At 39.9% G+C, this 20,771-nt stretch overlaps 1 protein-coding gene across 5 annotated transcripts in view; it reads left to right on the top strand.

Moving 5' to 3' along the window:
• LOC139416834 (beta-1,4 N-acetylgalactosaminyltransferase 1-like) overlaps positions 1 to 20,771 on the top strand; it is a 92,380-nt gene that overhangs the window by 14,430 nt on the left and 57,179 nt on the right. For 3 of the 5 annotated variants that reach the window (XR_011635133.1, XM_071165935.1, XM_071165934.1), the window contains exons 6-10: positions 4,090 to 4,270; positions 5,163 to 5,255; positions 6,176 to 6,363; positions 6,606 to 6,746; positions 9,358 to 9,595. Coding sequence is in view for 4 of the 5 variants with exons in the window: in XM_071165935.1 (XP_071022036.1) it covers positions 4,090 to 4,270; positions 5,163 to 5,255; positions 6,176 to 6,363; positions 6,606 to 6,746; positions 9,358 to 9,595 (841 nt within the window). In the remaining variant the exon portion in view is untranslated. Of the gene's footprint in view, positions 1 to 4,089; positions 4,271 to 5,162; positions 5,256 to 6,175; positions 6,364 to 6,605; positions 6,747 to 9,357; positions 9,596 to 15,344; positions 19,499 to 20,771 lie in introns of those variants that run through there. The other 2 variants (XM_071165931.1, XM_071165933.1) reach the window with 2 other exon arrangements.

Raw genomic sequence — 20,771 nt, 5'->3', positions numbered from 1 at the left:
TTTTTGCCAACGTTTATTGACACTGGCCATATTCAACAGGTGTTGTACACTTTATCTTAACTTCTTGCGACTAGCAATCACTAGAAACTTTTCCTATTCATGAAAATCGCAAATTAATATATTCAAACACAAGCTTAGCCTTTTGTTAATCACACTGTCATCTCAGATTTTCAAAATATGCGTTACAGCCAACGCTAGACAAGCATTTGTGTAAGTTTATCGTGGCATAATGCTATGCTAGGCTCTGCTGGCAGCAGGCAACATTTTCACGAAAATAAGAAAAGCAACCAAATTAAATCATTTACCTTTGAAGAACTTCAGATGTTTTCACTCAGGAGACTCCCAGTTAGATAGCAAATGTTCATTTTTTCCAAAAATATTATTTTTGAAGGCGAAATAGCTCCCGTTTGTTCATCATGCTTGGCTGAGAAATCGACCGGAAAATGCTACCACTACAACGCCAAACTTTTTTCAAAATTAGCTACATAATATCGACAGAAACACGGCAAACGTTGTTTAGGATCAATCCTCAAGGTGTTTTTAACATATATATTCGATAATATATCCGTCGAGGCAATTGGTTTCTCATAAGAAGCGATTGGAAAAATGGTTACCTCAGTATTTTACGCAAGATTTTCTGCGGGAGACACCATGTGTTTTGGCCTTTCTAGGGAGTTTTTCCTAGCCACCGTGCTTCTACACCTGCATTGCTTGCTGTTTGGGGTTTTAGGCTGGGTTTCTGTACAGCACTTTGAGATATCAGCTGATGTACGAAGGGCTATATAAATAAATAAATTTGATTTGATTTGATGTGACCACTTGCTAAATATGGTCCCTTACGGCTATTCTTCAATGGAAATGCGTAAAAAGACATCACGATGCTGTAGACATCTTGGGGAATACGTGGAAAACGTAAGCTAATTCGTAGCTCATTCACAGCCATATAAGTCATTGGCATGAGGCGGTTTCAAAAAATGCGGCACTTCCTGGTTGGATTTTTATCTGGGTTTCGCCTGTAACATCAGTTCTGTGGCACTCACAGACAATATCTTTGCAGTTTTGGAAACGTCAGAGTGTTTTCTTTCCAAAGCTGTCAATTATATGCATTCTCGAGCATCTTTTCGTGACAAAATATCTTGTTTAAAACGGGAACGTTTTTCATCCAAAAATTTAAATAGCGCCCCCTAACATTTAACTGGTTAAGACATGTAGCTAGCTAGCTAGGTAAACAATGAACCTAGCTAGGTAAACAACATTTAAGATCATACACGTCACGTAATGTTAGCTAATGAGCCAGCCAGCTAACGTTAGCTAGTTAAACAACAAGGAACATAGTGCCAAATCATGTCGTTACTACCCTGCATGAATCTGCTGGGAGCTAACCAACCAGGTTCAATGTTAACTAGCTAACATTAGGCTCTAACTAGCCAAGCAAACGGTTATGGGATACGAATAATAATGTCATACACATAACGTTAGCTAGGGAGCCAGTTAGCTTGAAATGAAACAACTTTCTGCCACAATTAGAAATGTGCAATATCTGAAAATGTAGCTAGCTAGACTATCTTACATGCATGCATGATGGACTCGTCTCCCTGTCACGGATGCCATGCCACTGATGCTTTTAGTTTGAAGATGTAATCCGGAGACAGGTGTTTTCTCCATCTCTTTAGCTATCAAACTCTAATTCCACTGATTTCGATCCTCCAGAAAGTGCAGAGCAACACTTATGCAGCTCCACTACACTATACATTTAAAAAAAGCTGTGTTCTACAGGATTACTAACACAGACTGACCAACTCAAATAGACAGAAGCCTTCTTTATGGCAGACCAATCTGAACTCCTCTCTCGGCATATCTAGCCCACTCATTATCTCAGCCAATCATGGCTAGCGGGAAGGTTGCTGGCTTTTTCTGTGACTTAACCAATAAGGCTTGTAATTGAACAATATTATTTGTATTTTCAGATGGCATACAAGTTTGTTATTAAGGCACATGAAACTTCACATGTTCCAGAAGGCATGGTTTGCTAACTATCTGTCTGATAGAACTCAGTGCACTCAATTTGATGGGCTTATGTCTGTTAAATTGTCTGTCTTGAATGGTGTGCCCCAAGGCTCTGTACTTGGTCCTCTCTTATTCACTATTTATATAAACGATTTAGACAAAAAGGTCCAAAATGCACAACTTCATTTTTATCCTGATGATATTGTTATTTACTGTTGTGCCTCGTCTCTTACAAAAGCTTTCCAGAACATGCAAACTGCTTTTTATACTGTTCAACATACCTTGTGTCAATTGAAGCTTATCCTCAATACTGACAAAACTAAACTAATGGTGTTTTCTAATGCAAGAAATATACCTCTGAACCTTTCACCTATTACTACCTGTCAGGGCAAGGAGATTGAGGTTGTAACCTCATATAAATTTATTGGAATTTTAATTGATGACGGCCTCTCTTTTAAATTGCATATTCAACAACTTACAAAAAAATTGAAGCTGAAATTGGGATTTTATTTTAGGAATAAGGCCTGTTTTTCTTTCGAAGCCAGAAGGAGGCTAGTATCAGCTACATGTATGCTTTTACTAGACTATGGGGATATTTTATATATGAATGCTTCAGCTCAGTGTTTGAGATCAATTGACACTCTTTACCATGGCACTTTGAGATTTATTTTAAACTTCAAAACCCTTACGCACCACTGCACTTTGTGTACCAGGGTTGGCTGGCCTTCTCTAGTTACTCGTAGGCTCAGTCACTGGTATACTTTTATTTACATTTTGGGTTTACTACCTTTTTATCTGTGCATTTTTATTGTTTAGAAATGTGGTGGGTACTCTCTTCGTTCACTGGACTTTATCCTGCTAACTATTTCAAATGTCCAAACTGAATTCGGTAAAAGGGCTTTTATGTACTCTGCGCCATCGTCTTGGATCGCCTTACAAAATACTTTTAAACTGGAAGAACTTGTCCCGATTGGTGTTTTTAAATCTCTGATGAAGGATTTTGAGGCTGATTCCCTGATCTGTCAATGTTGCTGTTTTATACTCTTGTGAATTCAATGGTTTTTCCTAGATTACTTGTAGTTTTTCATGTTGACTGTCTGTCATTTTTTTGTAATGACTTGGTGCTGCCTAATTTGGCCAGGGTGCTCTTGAAAAAGAGATTCTAATCTCAATGAGCCCTTCCTGGTTAAATAAAGGTTAATAAATCAAAAATAAATACACATTTCTGCCAAAAAAATGCATTTTGATAAAAAATAAACGTTCAAATGTCTCTCCTGTAAAATCGGGACTTGCGACGTGTGCCTAGTTTCATGAAATTGGAAACAATTTGCCTCTTGCAGCACGACACTTCTCCTTTACATAGAGTTGATCAATCTGTTGATTGTGGCCTGCGGAATGTTGTCCCACTTCTCTTCAATGTCTGTGCGAAGTTGCTGAATATTGGCGGGAACTGGAACATGCTGTCGTACATGTTGACCCAGAGCATCCCAAACGTGCTCAATAGGTACCATCATGTCTGGTAAGTATTTAGGCCAATGAAGAACTGGGACATTTTCAGCTTCCACGACTTGTATACAGATCTTTTCTACATGTGGCCGTGCATTACCATGCTGAAACATGAGGTGAGAATGGCACGACAATGTGCCTCAGGATATCGTCACGCTATCTCTGTGCATTCAAATTTACATCGATAAAATGAAACTTTGTGCATATGGAACATTTCTGTGATCTTTCATTTCAGCTCATGCAACACGGGACCAACACTTTACATGTTGCGTTTATGTGTTTGTTTCAGTATATGTTTGTTGTAGTGGCAGGTAATCTAGCGGTTAGAGCGTTTAGCCAGTAACCGAAAGGTTGTTTGTTCACCTTGTCGGCTCAGGGAGTTGAACCATTTGTCTATGTACCCTTGAGCAAGGCACTTAACCTATAAGTCGCTCTGAACAAGAGTGTCTGCTAAAATATAAAATGTTGATTCATGTTTAACATAAAGTGATCTACAGTCATTTTGTGACCATTGTAATTGCCACAAGCAGACTAGTTATTTGAATTAAACTGAATCCTCTCTATCATGTCCTTTAGGTGAATCTGACTGCTACCCTGGGGACATTTGATGTGTTAGCCACCGTAGACGGGGTCTCCATTAGAGGACAGGGAGTGATGCACATGACTTTGTCCAGTAGACTCCTCTCCACTCTGAACAGACAGCTACAGTTTGTCACCTACACCAACACCTTGTTCCACCCTAGGACGGCTGACACAGGTTGGTCAGCCCCTCTGTGTGTGTCTAGTCCTGAGTTCTGATACTGCAATACAGGGTTTTGAATACTAACTTTTTAGTGCCTGCAGCTGTACAGGAGCTGTATGCCATACTATACAATACAACTTTATTGTCCATTTAGTAACAGCAAACAACAGAAATGTGTCTTTTGTTCCGTTCTCAACTCCCGCCACCCAATTCCCCATGATCATGCCACTCCCTGTCATTCCACTCCTTGTCACTTGTCACTTCAGTAGGACAACACAGAGATAGAAACGCAACGCATCATTTCCTGCATGTCTCAAATTCTTTATGAACCTGTCTATTATTCCCTGGAAGGGGCACACAACTAGCCTTCACTAGAATTACACAGTCCGTGATTAGGGAAGAGATCATTCCGCAACTGCAGAAAAAGCAGTTGGTGTGGTATTTGACATTCCATGTTGCAATGTAGGTGTGGTAGACTATAGATTACAGCTTGTTTGCTGAACGAGACTTTGAGTGTAGAGAGCGATTCTAAGAGAGTTTAGCTGTTTGGGGAAAGAGATGTTAGCACAGAGGCAGACTAGAGGAAGCAGTGTTTTGTGTACAACAATAACTGTGTTGTGTACAACAATAACTGTGTTGTGTACAACAATAACTGTGTTGTGTACAACAATAACTGTGTTGTCACTATTCATTTCCATATGTTAACGTGGATGTTATAAAAATAACAAGTATCTGTAGACCTACTGTTAAACAAGCTTGATCTCTTATTGACCATTAGGTATTGAATGTGAAGTGAAGTACATTTTTGTTTTGTTCATTTGATTATATTTAATCAAATGAACTATACTGTAATGTGATACACTTGAGATATTAGAGTGATGAAATATGTTTCTCTGCTCTATTGCAGTGCAGTTTGAGACTGATGGACACCAGTCCGTTTTTACCATAAAGGTTGGACATGCTGTTATTCCCAAGCTCTATCACTCAGGTTACACTGGAGGTATGTACTGTATGGGTTGTTCATTTGGCATTTGACCACTGTATAGTTATTTGTATCTGTACAGTTATCGCAGGGATCCAAGGTCCTAAATGTTGCAATGTTGTTCAAGGCCCAGTGAAGTCAAAATTCAGTTTTTCCTGTGTTTTGTATCAAATTGTATAACAGCTGATGAAAGTGTTAACAAATGTGATCAGTCTTATTTCTTGATAGTTGCTGGTTGAAAATGCAATCTACACAGGACCTGCTTTCCATGGTGACATCACCATGCTGTGAACTGGTTAAAAGAGTTCCAAATCTTTCTACCAATGACAGCTAGTGTTCAGTTTTGCTCTCCCCACTCAGACCACTCACAGTCCTAGCAAAATTCTTGCTTGAGAATTTTTGTTGTTGTTGCTAAATAAGCTATTTTGGCCCATTTGATGGGAAATCTATTACATGAAAGTACTTATAGGACAATTCCACCCCAAAACGATCTTTTGGTTTTTGTTTTATTAGTCCATTGTTGACATAGTCCCAAAATGTTTTGCTTGTCAGCAATCAAGTTTTCAAGATATGTAACTTTCAAAATATAGACGTCATCACGTAGGTATCCCGAGTGGCGCTGCGGTCTAAGGCACTGCATCTCAGTGCTATAGGCGTCACTACAAACCTTGGTGCAAGGCTGTATCATAACCAGCCGTGATTGGGAGTTCCATAGGGCGGCGCACAATTGGCCCAGCATTGTCCAGGTTAGGGTTTGGTTGGGGTAGGCCGTCATTGTAAATAATAATTTGTTCTTAACTGACTTGCCTAGTTAAATAAAACAATTATGCATTTTGCATCATATGGGGGATGATTTCTGTATTATGAAAATAACTGAAGATAAGTATAAGTATGAATATTCATAATTGGGTACAAACACGCCTTTCCTTTTTCCTCAGAATACAACATAAGCTCACTTGTCACCATAGCTACCAAGACATTTCTGCGTTATGACAAACTGCAGGATCTGATTGACAGCATACGGGAGTTCTATCCCACTGTCGCCATAGTGATAGCAGATGACAACGAGCACCCCCAGCCAGTGATGGGTCCATACATTGAACATTACATTATGCCGTTTGGGAAGGTAAGCTAACTTTATTTTGGGAAGTGTAGCTCCTGTTTCATCACAGCAATCTCTCAGTTCTGGTCTTGGGGGACCCACAAGTTGTCCTTTTGTTCCAGCCCAGTATTTCATTTACTTGTGATTCCCTCCTGGTACTCTGAGGGTCTCCATGTCCAGGATTTAAGAACACCTTGGCTATCAAACGTTCGGCTATTGCCAAATTGGTAATTAAGTCTTTGTCCTGTCTGTCCACCTCTGTGCAGGGTTGGTTTGCAGGGAGGAATCTGGCTGTCTCTCAGGTGACCACCAAGTATGTGCTGTGGGTGGATGATGATTTCCTCTTCACCTCCAACACCAGGCTGGAGAATATGGTGGAGATCCTGGAGAAGACCACCCTGGACATGGTGTGTGTTTGTGTGTGTGTGTGTTTGCGTGTGCGTGCTCATAGATCTGGACCTGGTGAGTGATGAGGGTGAGGCCTTTCTGAGAGGAATGATTAAAACCAGGGTAGAGTCAGGTTAGAACCATAGTAGAACCTGGGGTGGAATTGGGGAAGGGGGCGCGCATGGGAACCGAGTTCTCAAAGTGAAAGTCATATTGACATGTACGTATAATGTTTTTTGGGCTGGATTAAAATGTTTGTGGTGAGTTCTCAAAGGGGTTTCATACAGTAGCCTAGGCTAGGGGGTGACTTTCTATCCACTCCAAACTTGGAACAAAACCACACCCACAAGTAACCATAGCAACATTCAAAACCGCATGAGAGCTGAGAGCGGTTATTGGTTAGTCGAAGAGCCTCATCCTGGCAGGTGAAAATGTGATCAAAGTCCAAAGTTATTTACGATGTCTTAGCTTTGAATTTGGCCCAATATTACTGGATAAAGTACAAGCATAATTAATGTGTGGTAACTGTTGTTTACTGACTTGCAAAACTTCCTTGCATAACTTGATTTTAGCAATACTAGTTTGAAAGGCTTGCATGCAAAACATAATTTTAGGAGATAAAATATCTACATTTTAAATTCAGGCTGTAACACAACAAAATAAGAAACAAATCTAAGGCTGTGAATGAATACTTTCTGAAGGTACTATTCTTTTAATAATTCTTCAAGTTCTGTCAAATTGGTTGTTGATCATTGCTAGACAACCATTTTCAGGTGTTGCCATAGAATTTGATTTTAAGTCAAAACTGTAACTCGGCCACTCAGGAACATTCAGTGTCTTCTTTGTAAGAAACTCCAGTGTCGATTTGGCCTTATGTTTTAGATTATTGCCCTGCTGAAAGGTGAATTAATGTCCCAGTGTCTGGTGGAAAGCAGACTGAACAAGGTTTTTCCTCTAAGATTTTGCCATTCCGTTTATTTTTTTATCCTGAAAAACTCCCAAGTCCTTAACGATTACTAGCATACCCATAACATGAGGCAGCCACCACTATGCTTGAAAATATTAAGAGTACTACTCAGTGATGTGTTTGGGGCAAATCCAATAAAACAAACACTTTGTATTCAGGACAAAAAGTTAATTACTTTAGTTAATGGCTTGTTGCGAACAGGATGCATGTTTTAGAATATATTTTATTCTGTACAGATTTCTTCTTTTCACTCCGTCAATTACTTTTGTATTGTGGTGAAATCCCTGAGCGGTTTCCTTCCTCTCTGGCTATTGAGTTAGGAAGGACGCCTGTAACTTTGTAGTGACCTGGGTATATTGATACACCATACACAGTGTAATTAATAACTTCATCATGCTCAAAGGGACATTCAATGTCTGCTTTTTATACCCATCTACCAATAGGTGCCCTTTGCGAGGCGTTGGAAAACCTCCCTGGTCTTTGTGGTTGAATCAATGTTTGTAATTCACTGCTCGACAGAGGGACCTTACAGATAATTGTTTGTGTGGGATACAGAGATGATTTAATCGTTCAAAAATCATGTTAAACAGTCCATGCAACTTATTATGTGACATGTTAAGCACATTTTTACTCCTGAACTATTTAGGCTGGCCATAACAAAGGGGTTGAATACTTATTGACTCAAGCTTTTCATTTTTTATTAATTTGTAAAAATGTTGCATAAAAACAAAACTCCACTCTGACATTATGGGGTATGTGTGTAGGCCAGTGACAAAACAAAACTCCACTTTGACATTATGGGGTATGTGTGTAGGCCAGGGACAAAACAAAACTCCACTTTGACATTATGGGGTATTGTGTGTAGGCCAGGGACAAAACAAAACTCCACTTTGACATTATGGGGTATTGTGTGTAGGCCAGGGACAAAACAAAACTCCCTCTGACATTATGGGGTATTGTGTGTAGGCCAGGGACAAAACAAAACTCCACTTTGACATTATGGGGTATGTGTGTAGGCCAGGGACAAAACAAAACTCCACTTTGACATTATGGGGTATTGTGTGTAGGCCAGGGACAAAAAGATTCAGGCTGTAACACAACAAAATGAGAAAACAATCTCACGGCTGTAACACAACAAAATGAGAAAAAAATCTAAGGGTGTGAAAACTTTCTGAAAGATCAGTTAGTCAGGAAATACTGCTTTTGAGCCGGAAGTGTTGTTATCTAGAGCTGTGATGAAATAGAGCTGTGATGAAATAGAGCTGTGCTAACCTGAGTGACTTGTTTTGTCTGTTTTTTGACAACTTGCCAGTTGTGGTTTAGTTTTCCACTGTGACATTAAAAGAGGGTTTGCTACCGACTCAATTCCTGTACCTTTGGAATGTACATCCTCTGGTTTTGAAGTGGTTATACAAACTAAGAGTTCTGCTTGGTTAATCAGGTCAACGGTCTATGATGGGTGCACCGGCTGTGTGTGTGTGTGTGTGTGTGTGTGTGTGTGTGTGTGTGTGTGTGTGTGTGTGTGTGTGTGTGTGTGTGTGTGTGTGAGATCACAGGTGGCTGGTGCTGTGAGGGAAGCTACACTGACACGTTGTGGCAAGTCATTTGTGGTGACTCGTATTATCTTTCCACTCATTTTGTTCTTTTTGTGTCTGTTACCCCAGGTGGGTGGTGCTGTGAGAGAAGCTACAGGCTACACTGCTACTTACCGCCACACCATCTCAGTGGAGGAAGGGGGTGAGGAGGGGGACTGTATACACATCAGAAATGGATACCATCATGTCATTGAGGGCTTTCCTAACTGTGTCCTAGCTGACGCTGTTATCAACTTCTTCATGGGGAGGACAGACAAGATGCAGCAAGTGGGATTCGATCCTCGTCTGAACCGTGTGGCTCATCTAGGTGAGTGTCTTTGTCTCATCACTAGAGCCCAGAGGTTTTCCTTATTTCTGATCAAAATATTGCCTTTATTTTAATTGTGTTAACACAAATCAAAGGAACAGCAAAAGACCAACATACTTTAGATGTAGTACCCCCCGGGGTGTGTGCTTAGTCCCCTCCTGTGCTCCCTGTTCACCTACAACATCCTGGCCACGCACAACTCCAACACCATCATTATGTTTGCTGAAAACAAAACGGCATTAGGCCTGATCACAGACGACGATGAAACCACCTATAGAGAGGAGGTCAGCGACCTGTCAGTGTGGTGCCAGGACAACAATCTCTCCCTCAATGTCAGCAAGACAATGGAGCTTTTCGTGGACTACAGGAAAAGGAGGGCCGAGCACTCCCCCATCCACATCAACAGGTCTGTAGTGGAACGGGTCGAGAGCTTCATGTTCCTCAGTTTCCACATCACTAAAGAATTAACATGGTCCACACACAGACACACACCAACACTGTCGTGAATGAAGGCACGACAACACCTCTGCCCACTCAGAAATCTGAAAAGATTTGGAATGGGCCCTTATCATCAAAAAGTTCTACAGCTGCACCATTGAGAACACCTTGACTGCCTGCATCACCACTAGGTATATATCAATGATGTCGCTCTTGCTGCTGGTAATTCTCTGATCCACCTCTACACAGACGACACCATTCTGTTACATCTGGCCTTTCTTTGGACACTGTGTTAACAAACCTCCAAACGAGCTTCAATGCCATACAACACTCCTTCCGTGGCCTCCAAGTGCTCTTAAATGCTAGTAAAACTAAATGCATGCTCTTCAACCGATCGCTGCCCACACCCACCCGCCCGACTAGCATCACTGCTCTGGACGGTTCAGACTTAGAATATGTGGACAACTACAAATACCTAGGTGTCTGGTTAGACTGTAAACTCTCCTTCCAGACTCACATTAAGCATCTCCAATCCAAAATGAAATCTAGAATCGGCTTCCTATTTCGCAACAAAGCCTCCTTCACTCATGCTGCCAAACATACCGTCGTAAAACTGACTATCCTACCGATCCTTGACTTCGGCCATTGTCATTTACAAAATAGCCTCCAACACCCTACTCAGCAAATTGGATGCAGTCTATCACAGTGCCATCTGTTTTGTCACTAAAGCACCAAATACGAAATGTCAGAATAATAGTAGAGAGAATAATTTATTTCATCTTTAATTTCTTTTCTCACATTCCCAGTGGGTTAGAAGTTTACATACACTCAATTAGTATTTGGTAGCATTGCCTTTAAATTATTTAACTTGGGTCAAACGTTTCTGGTAGCCTTCCACAAGCTTCCCACAATAATTTGGGTGAATTTTGGTCCATTCCTCCTGACAGAGCTGGTGTAACTGAGTCAGGTTTGTAGGACTCCTTGCTCGAACACGCTTTTTCAGTTCTACCCACAAATGTTCTATAGGGTTAGTTGTCATCAGCAAACTTGATGATGGTGTTGGAGTCGTGCGTGGCCGAGCAGTCGTGGGTGAACAGGGAGTACTGGGGCCGAGCTCCCTGCCATCCAGGACCTCTATACCAGGCGGTGTCAGAAGGCCCTAAAAATTGTCAAAGACTCCAGCCATAGACTGTTCTCTCTGCTACCGCACTGCAAGCGGTACCGATGGAACCAATAGAACCCTGAACAGGTTCTATCCCCAAACCATAAATCTACTAAATAGATAACCAAATAGCTACCCGGACTATCTACATTGACCCTCTTTGATTATAGATGGCAGGAAAAAGCTGTTTCGGGTTTTAAGAACAAATGTAAAATCTCCAACTCCCGGACGAGGGACCCTCCCCCAGCCACCCTCATGTACTTTGTGCCCCCTCTGATTTTTGGTCACCACCACAGCATTTGTTGTGGACACAGTGAATGTGTGGAAACAAACATTGAAAGTGAAGAATCAAGCCAATGAGCATCTCCGTTGTCTGTGCTGATCAGGCTTTGGTCAAGGTGTGTTTCCACCGTAGAGAATGATAGAGGCGTCATCTTTTCATATGTCCCATTATGACATCTGTGAGCGCACGGGCAGCACCATTGAGGGAAAAACATTTATTTATATATTTTTGGGTCCTTATTAAAATTGGTATGCTTTTTTACTTATTTTCTTTAACTCTTTTCACTTACAGTTCCTTCAAAAAGTGTTCACTCACACCCCTTCACTTTTCCACATTATATTGTGTTACAGCCAGAATTTAAAATGTATTAAATTTAGATTTTGTGTCACTGATCTACACACAATACCCCATAATGTCAAAGTGGCATTTGTTTAGAGAACATTTTCTAAATTAATAAAAAATGAAAAGCTCAAATTTGGTGGTGGAAAAAGTACCTAATTGTCATACTTGAGTAAAAGTATAGATACCTTAATAAAAAGTTGCTCAATTGAAAGTCAGCCAGTAAAATACTGCTTGAGTAAATGTCTCAAAGTATTTGGTTTTATATATACTCAAGTATTAAAAGTAAATGTAATTACCTTTTTCAAACCTTGCCCTTTCCTTTTCACAAAGTTTTCAAACAACTTAATAGGAAGGTTTCCTCCTTTCTGTGGAAAGGAAAACCCTCCAGAGTGAAACTCATAACTTTATGCAAACCATACTCAAAAGGACTTACTCTACCTGACTTCCTGTTGTATTACTGGCCATTTCAGTTAAAGGCTGTGTGGGTATGGCAAAATACAACAACAAGTTCACCCTCTTGGAGACAGATGGAGGAGTGTCTGACCCCTGTTACATTGGCTTATATTAGTCCACCTAAAGCTTTGATAGGTCTCATAAACAACCCCTTCATTAAAAACACTTTAAATATATGGATGGAAGTCTGTAAACAAACAGAAGGGCTTAGATCTATATATGAACAAACACCTTTCTATAATAACCCCATCTTTCAACAACTGGCATCTCATTTTCAGTTACCTCAAACTCATTTCTTCAAGTACCTACAGGTTAGGCATTATATTGCCACTCAGCAGGGAGGTAGGATTCAGCCCATGAGTAAATCTATAACTGATAAACTGTGGCTGGAGAGGAAAGAGGTTTCATTTCTTACATGTACTCTAGGCTTCAAGCTCTGTAGGGAAACGAAGAACCTTTGAAAGCTTGCATGAAGTGGCATGATGACCTTGGTCTCATTGTTGAGGATGAGAAATGGGGAAAACTATTTTTAGATGTTCAGCGTCTTTCATCTAACACAAGGCACAAGTTGATGCAATTCAATATTTTACATAGTCTCTCTGGTGTAAAGTAGACCCTGTATAAGATAATTGTAAATATTCAGCATTTTGCCCAAGGTGTGAAACGGGGGTGGGTATACTGATGCATATGTTTGTGTCCTGCCCTGAACTAAGTAATTATTGGAAAGACATTATTCAGATCTTATCACAGGTCACTAATATGACGGTACCACTAAATCCTTCCCTTATTTCTCTTGGAGATGACTCTGTTCTACCAGTTGATATTTGTAGCAAAACCAGATTCATTAAATTGGCAGTCATTGCAGCCAATAAATGCACAGCTATTATATGGAAGAGTGACACTCTGCCAAGCAAGCAGATGTGGCTAAAAGATCTAACTTCCTATATTCCATCTGAAAAAAATAACATACAATTTACGAAATAAACCCTTTGAATTTCCTGATGTCTGGGGGGACTTTCAGCAGTTTCTAGAGACGTCACCTTAGCTGCCTCATTACTACTTTCTTCATTAATCTATTATTATTATTAGTTGTTTTTTGAATAGTTTATTTTCTAGCATGGAATGTGAAGGTCATTCTGTGTCTTTTTGTTGTTGTTAATCAGTGAAGCTAATACCAGGAGGGGGTAGTTTATGTGTTGGTGAGGGAAGCGTTTTGTGTCCCCATGTAGCATGGTGTTTTGTGTAGGTGGAAGGAATAACGGGGCATAATCTGTGTCATATTTTGCTGGTTGTAAAAAAATAAAAAATAAAAAGCCAATAAAGATATTGTAAAAAAATAAAATAATATGTAATTGCTAAAATATACACTACTGGTCAAAAGGTTTAGAACACCTACTCGTTCAAGGGTTTTTCTATATTTTTACTATTTTCTACATTGCAGAATAAAAGTGAAGACATCAAAACTATGGAGGTAACACATATGGAATCATGTAGTAACCAAAAAAGTGTTAAACAATTCAAAATATATTTTAGATTTGTAAGGACAGACGCTGGAGACGAGAAGCAAGTACAGGGAGTGAACATTTGATGAAACAGCGGACATATAACAAAACAAGAACAGCGTCAGGACAGGGGGAACAAAGCAGACAGAACCATTTTCTTGTTTTAAAAAATGTATGGATAGCCAGGGGCACACTCCAACACTCAGACATTTACAAAAGATACATTTGTGTTTAGTGAGACCACCAGGACAGAGGCAGTAGGGATGACCACGTGTTCTGTTGATAAGTGGGTGAATTTGACAATTTCCCTGTCCTGCTAAGCATTAAAATGTAACGAGTACTTTGTATGGAGTAAAAAATACAATATTTTATTTAGGAATGTAGAGAGGTAAAATATGTCAAAAATATAAATAGTAAAGTAAATTACAGATACCCCAAAAAACGACTTAAAAATACTTATGTATTTTTACTTAAGTACTTTACACAACTGCTAAAATGTATTGAGTCAATAAGTGATGGACCTATTTGTCAAGGCAAGCCTAAATAAGTTCAGGAGTGTGCTTAACAAATCGTATTGGTTGCATGGACTCATTCTATGTTTGATAATAGTGGTAAACTTGATTTTTCAATGACTACTTCATCTCTGTACCCCACTCATACTAGTATCTGTAAGGTCCCTCGATCTAGTAGTGAATTTCAAGCACAGGTTCAACCACAAAGACCAGGGAGGTTTGTCAATGCCTCGCAAAGGGCACCGTTTGGTAGATGTGTTAAAAAATAGTGAAGTTATTCATTAGGCTTTGGATAGTGTGTCAATACACCCCATCGCTACAAAGATATAAGTATCCTTCCTAACTCAGTTGCCGAAGAGGAAGGAAACTTCTCAGGGATTTCACCATGAGGTCAATGGGGATTTTAAAATGTTTACATTGTTTAATGGTTGTTGTGATATGAGAACTGAGGATGGATTAAAAAAAGAATTGTAGTTACTCCACAATACTAACCTAATTGACAGATTAAAAAGAAGGAAGCCTGTACAGAATACAAATATTCCAAAACATGTTTGCAACATGGCACTAAAGTAATACTGCAAAATAAATGTGGCAAAGCAATAGAGTTTTTGTCCTGAATACAACGTTTTATGTTTGGGCAAATCCAATACAATACATTACTGAGTACCACTCTCCATATTTTCAAGCATGGTGGTGGCTGCATCATGTTATGGGTATGCTTGTAATTATTAAGGGCTGGGGAGTTTTATTATAAAAATGAAATTGGATGGAGCTAAGCACAATCCTATTGGAAAACTAGGTTCAGTCTGCCTTCCAACAGACACTGGGAGATTAATTCACCAAAGACAATGACCTAAAACACAAGGCCAAATCTAAGCATTTCACTTTTAGTCTACACCTGTTGTTTACGAACCATGTGACAAATACAATTTGATTTAATAAGTGAAACCTTCTAGACTGAGAACATAAACTGTGACTTGTCACTGAAAGTCTGCAACAAGAAAATAAGCCATTTCTTTTGTGATCAAATTGTAAAAATATTTTATTGCATCCTCAGAGTTCTTCATCGACGGGCTTGGGATCCTCCACATAGCTTCCTGTGATGACATCATCATAAACCATGCATCTAAGATCAAGTTGCCATGGGGCAAGTCGCACAGTGAGAAGGCATACGCCAAGTTCCGCTACTCCTCATCGGATGCTGTCCAAATCAAAAATGCCCTTTTTTACTTCAAGAACAGACTCAAATGCATGTCTAGTAACTGAAACAGGCTCTACAAGCTATCACTTGAGGTTTTAAAACTGAGGTTTTTATTTTTGTTACAAGGAGCAGCCATTTTTTGTCATCACCAACAGAGGTGTCATGCCCATGCCCATAGGGGCATGTTCCCCCCTCGGATTATATTTTGTGTATGTAATTGTTGTTTCTCTGTAATACTATTAGCCACCAATGATTTTTATGAGGTTTTTACCCGGGTTTTAGCAGAGATTCTGAGAATAATATTTATCACCAGTCAGGAGGACACAGACTGCTCAAGAGTGTATGCTAAGTAACCAGTAAAATATAGATATTTTTTAGATATATGAAGCGTAATGATTATAGATGGCAGGAAAAAGCTGTTTCGGGTTTTAAGAACAAATGTAAAATCTCCAACTCCCGGACGAGGGACATAAACCCTCTCCCAGCCACCCTCATGTACTTTGTGCCCCTCTGATTTTTGGTCACCACCACAGCATTTGTTGTGGACACAGTGAATGTGTGGAAACAAACATTGAAAGTGAAGAACCAAGCCAATGAGCATCTCTGTTGTCTGTGCTGATCAGGTTTTGGTCAAGGTGTGTTTCCACCGTAGAGAATGATAGAGGCGTCGTCTTTTTATATGTCCCATTACGACATCTGTGAGCGCAAGGGCAGCACCATTTTCTTTTACTTTATTTTAGCAATTACATTGACTTTTGATAACTAAGTATATTTTAAACCAAATACTTTGACTTTTCTTAACGAATGTAGTCAAAAATATAATTAGTAAAGTACAGATATACCAAAAAACAACTTAAGTAGTACTTTAAGGTATTTTTACTTAAGTACTTTACACCACTGTTAGTTTGTTTGCCAACAGAAGTAGTAAAATAAGAAAATGTAAAACTTAAAAACATATCCCAGTTTGCCTATTTGGGGCGGCAGGGTAGCCTAGTGGTTAGAGTGTTGGACTAGTAACCGAAAGGTTGCAAGTTAAAAACCCTGAGCTGACAAGGTACAAATCTGTCGTTCTGCTCCTGAACAGGCAGTTAACACACTGTTCCAAGGCCATCATTGTAAATAAGAATTTGTTCTTAACTGACTTCCCTAGTTTAATAAAACATCATGGTCTGTTTATGGCTCCCTATATAGTGCACTACTTTTGTATAGGAAATACTGTGCTATTTGGGACACATCCATGGTCTGAGATCACAATATGAACTTTACTTTATGGAGACTGACATTCTGAATATTGTCCTGAATTCACGCCATCCAAACATCTTTTCATCAAGCTGCAGCTCTTCCAACCAATCAAAGACTTACTTCCTTTTAAATTAAATGTAGGTTTACCTATAATATGCTTTTCTATTTTTGCACTCTTCATGAAAAGCATTTTGATTGATGAATTTCATTAACTTGCTGTCTTTTTTTTATACAAAGAACTGTAATGATCTGTTTGTATTGCATAATCATGGACACCTACCAGTGCATGATGTCCTGCCAATGTAATAATGATAAAGCCAGACAGGTCACCCGTGATACAAGTCAGTATTCAACGTGATATAGATTAATGTATTCTCTTCATGATGAATTCAAGCAGTCATACTTTTTGTATTATTTTGCATGAATGTTAGTGAGACTGTGTGATATCTCGTTACATGCTGCCGTTATACTATTTGATCACAAGGTGGAACCAGAGACCTGAATAATGATTGTCTATAGAAATCTAATACTGTTTTGTCCCTAATGTCAAGTTCAGTTTTCTACAGTTAAATTATGAAAATGTATTTTTTTATTATTAAAATGTAATGGTTAAGTTTATGGATCTGATTTTGAGGAATTGCATTTTCCGTTTCTCCTGTTATACTGTAGGCTGCAAACTGTATGAATTATTCTCGACTAAGTAGAGTAATGACCAAGAGGTGCATGGTTTCTATTCACTGTTAGAAAACCAAAAACCTCCATCAAAAACAACCAAAAACACCATTGATCACACTCAATATTCTAGTTAAGTACTGGAATCATCTACTGCTGTGTGGGAGTAGTTGTAGCCGTAGTAGGGTTATTTTGACCATGAGAGAATATGGCTAGTACGTACAGTGCCTTGCGAAAGTATTCGGCCCCCTTGAACTTTGCGACCTTTTGCCACATTTCAGGCTTCAAACATAAAGATATAAAACTGTATTTTTTTGTGAAGAATCAACAACAAGTGGGACACAATCATGAAGTGGAACGACATTTATTGGATATTTCAAACTTTTTTAACAAATCAAAAACTGAAAAATTGGGCGTGCAAAATTATTCAGCCCCTTTACTTTCAGTGCAGCAAACTCTCTCCAGAAGTTCAGTGAGGATCTCTGAATGATCCAATGTTGACCTAAATGACTAATGATGATAAATACAATCCACCTGTGTGTAATCAAGTCTCCGTATAAATGCACCTGCACTGTGATAGTCTCAGAGGTCCGTTAAAAGCGCAGAGAGCATCATGAAGAACAAGGAACACACCAGGCAGGTCCGAGATACTGTTGTGAAGAAGTTTAAAGCCGGATTTGGATACAAAAAGATTTCCCAAGCTTTAAACATCCCAAGGAGCACTGTGCAAGCGATAATATTGAAATGGAAGGAGTATCAGACCACTGCAAATCTACCAAGACCTGGCCGTCCCTCTAAACTTTCAGCTCATACAAGGAGAAGACTGATCAGAGATGCAGCCAAGAGGCCCATGATCACTCTGGATGAACTGCAGAGATCTACAGCTGAGGTGGGAGACTCTGTCCATAGGACAACAATCAGTCGTATATTGCACAAATCTGGCCTTTATGGAAGAGTGGCAAGAAGAAAGCCATTTCTTAAAGATATCCATAAAAAGTGTCGTTTAAAGTTTGCCACAAGCCACCTGGGAGACACACCAAACATGTGGAAGAAGGTGCTCTGGTCAGATGAAACCAAAATTGAACTTTTTGGCAACAATGCAAAACGTTATGTTTGGCGTAAAAGCAACACAGCTGAACACACCATCCCCACTGTCAAACATGGTGGTGGCAGCATCATGGTTTGGGCCTGCTTTTCTTCAGCAGGGACAGGGAAGATGGTTAAAATTGATGGGAAGATGGATGGAGCCAAATACAGGACCATTCTGGAAGAAAACCTGATGGAGTCTGCAAAAGACCTGAGACTGGGACGGAGATTTGTCTTCCAACAAGACAATGATCCAAAACATAAAGCAAAATCTACAATGGAATGGTTCAAAAATAAACATATCCAGGTGTTAGAATGGCCAAGTCAAAGTCTAGACCTGAATCCAATCGAGAATCTGTGGAAAGAACTGAAAACTGCTGTTCACAAATGCTCTCCATCCAACCTCACTGAGCTCGAGCTGTTTTGCAAGGAGGAATGGTAAAAAATGTCAGTCTCTCGATGTGCAAAACTGATAGAGACATACCCCAAGCGACTTACAGCTGTAATCGCAGCAAAAGGTGGCGCTACAAAGTATTAACTTAAGGGGGCTGAATAATTTTGCACGCCCAATTTTTAAGTTTTTGATTTGTTAAAAAAGTTTGAAATATCCAATAAATGTCGTTCCACTTCATGATTGTGTCCCACTTGTTGTTGATTCTTCACAAAAAAATACAGTTTTATATCTTTATGTTTGAAGCATGAAATGTGGCAAAAGGTCGCAAAGTTCAAGGGGGCCGAATACTTTCGCAAGGCACTGTAAATGCTGAAATCCAAGATTGATTTGAGTCTGATGTTTGTTATTATAAACTGGGTGGTTCCATCCCTGAATGCTGATTGGCTGACAGCCGTGGTATATCAGATCTTTTACCACAGGTATGACAAAGCTATTAATTGTTCTGCTCTAATTACGTTGGTAACTAGTATAAACTAGCAATAAGGCACCTTTGGTTTGTGGTATATGGCCGATATACCACGGCTAAGGGCTGTATCCAGGCATTCCGCTTTGCGCCGTACATGAGAACAGCCCTTATCTGTGGTATATTGGCCATATACCACACCCCCTCTGGCCTTGTTGTTTAATTGTATATCATGTCACAAGTCTATACGCTGTACCATTGGCAAAACCGAGCAACATCACTTGTGGTTAGTTGGTAAATAGTTGCTTCTTGTACTATTGAATATGATACTGGGTGAAATAGGCCTTCTGTTATTTTATTTAAGTTCCTAATTTGCGGTCTTATTTCCATTGTACGATGAGTGGTTTGGTCACATGTACGCTATGTGTGTGTGTGTGCGTGTGTCTAAGTTATAAATTAGTTTGGTGTGTTTGTGTGTGTTGGCGTGAGTGGAGTGGAATTGAGGTCTGCTAGAGGGATATTGTCGCTTTCATAAACACCTGGCCAGAGTGAGTGTTGTGTACAACCAGGCACTTTAATTGAAGTGGGCTACTTCCTTCCTGCATGCCTGCCAATTAGTAAAACACTCCTTGAGCTTTTTAAAGGAAGAAAACCTGAAGGGTGCTACTGTGTAGAGGGTTCTTTGAAATATGCCATGGTTAACATTAATAACTTCCATCCATGGGCATCCAACATCAAGTAAGCAAATACCTAGTTTGTTTGGATTGCCCTGTGTTGAACTCCACATAAGGTTTTGCCACAGGGTTTTATCAGGTCAAGGTAATAGGATTATGTTGTACAGGGATGTGGAAACTTCAGTCCTCTGGGGCCGGAGTGGTGTCACACTTTTCCCCCATCCCTAGTTAACACAGCTGATGAAAACAATGGCATTTTAAACTGAAGATCATGATTAGTTGATTTATTGGAGTGAGGCGTGTTAGCTGGGGCCAAATTGTGGCATCGATCAGGCCCCCGAGGACTGGAGTTGCTGATACCTGGTGTAGCACTATGCAACCTCTAGTCCAGGGCTCGAGGATGTGGGGGAAACACTGCTCTAGACTATGCTGCTACCACTAGAAAGGCCCTGTGACAGCTCAACATCCAGTATGCTAGTGCAGAACGCTCACAGTTCTAGGCCTACTCACAAGATATCAGCCATGTCATTGTTTGAAGACTTCTGAGGCAAATCAAGTACAGTATGTGTCACGCCCTGATCTGTTTCACCTGTCTTTGGGATTGTCTCCACCCACCTCCAGGTGTCACCTGTTTTCCCCATTAGTCCCTGGGTATTTATTTCTGTGTTCCCTGTTTGTCTGTTGCAAGTTCGTCTTGTCAAGTCAACCAGCGTGTTTTTCTGTGCGCCTTCTTTTTCTTATCGCTCTTTTGC

Source organism: Oncorhynchus clarkii, chromosome 9 (assembly GCF_045791955.1).
Source record: "Oncorhynchus clarkii lewisi isolate Uvic-CL-2024 chromosome 9, UVic_Ocla_1.0, whole genome shotgun sequence".
Classification (NCBI taxonomy): domain Eukaryota; kingdom Metazoa; phylum Chordata; class Actinopteri; order Salmoniformes; family Salmonidae; genus Oncorhynchus; species Oncorhynchus clarkii.
Note: the sequence above shows the minus strand (reverse complement) of the source record. Positions and strands in the feature narration are given on the sequence as shown.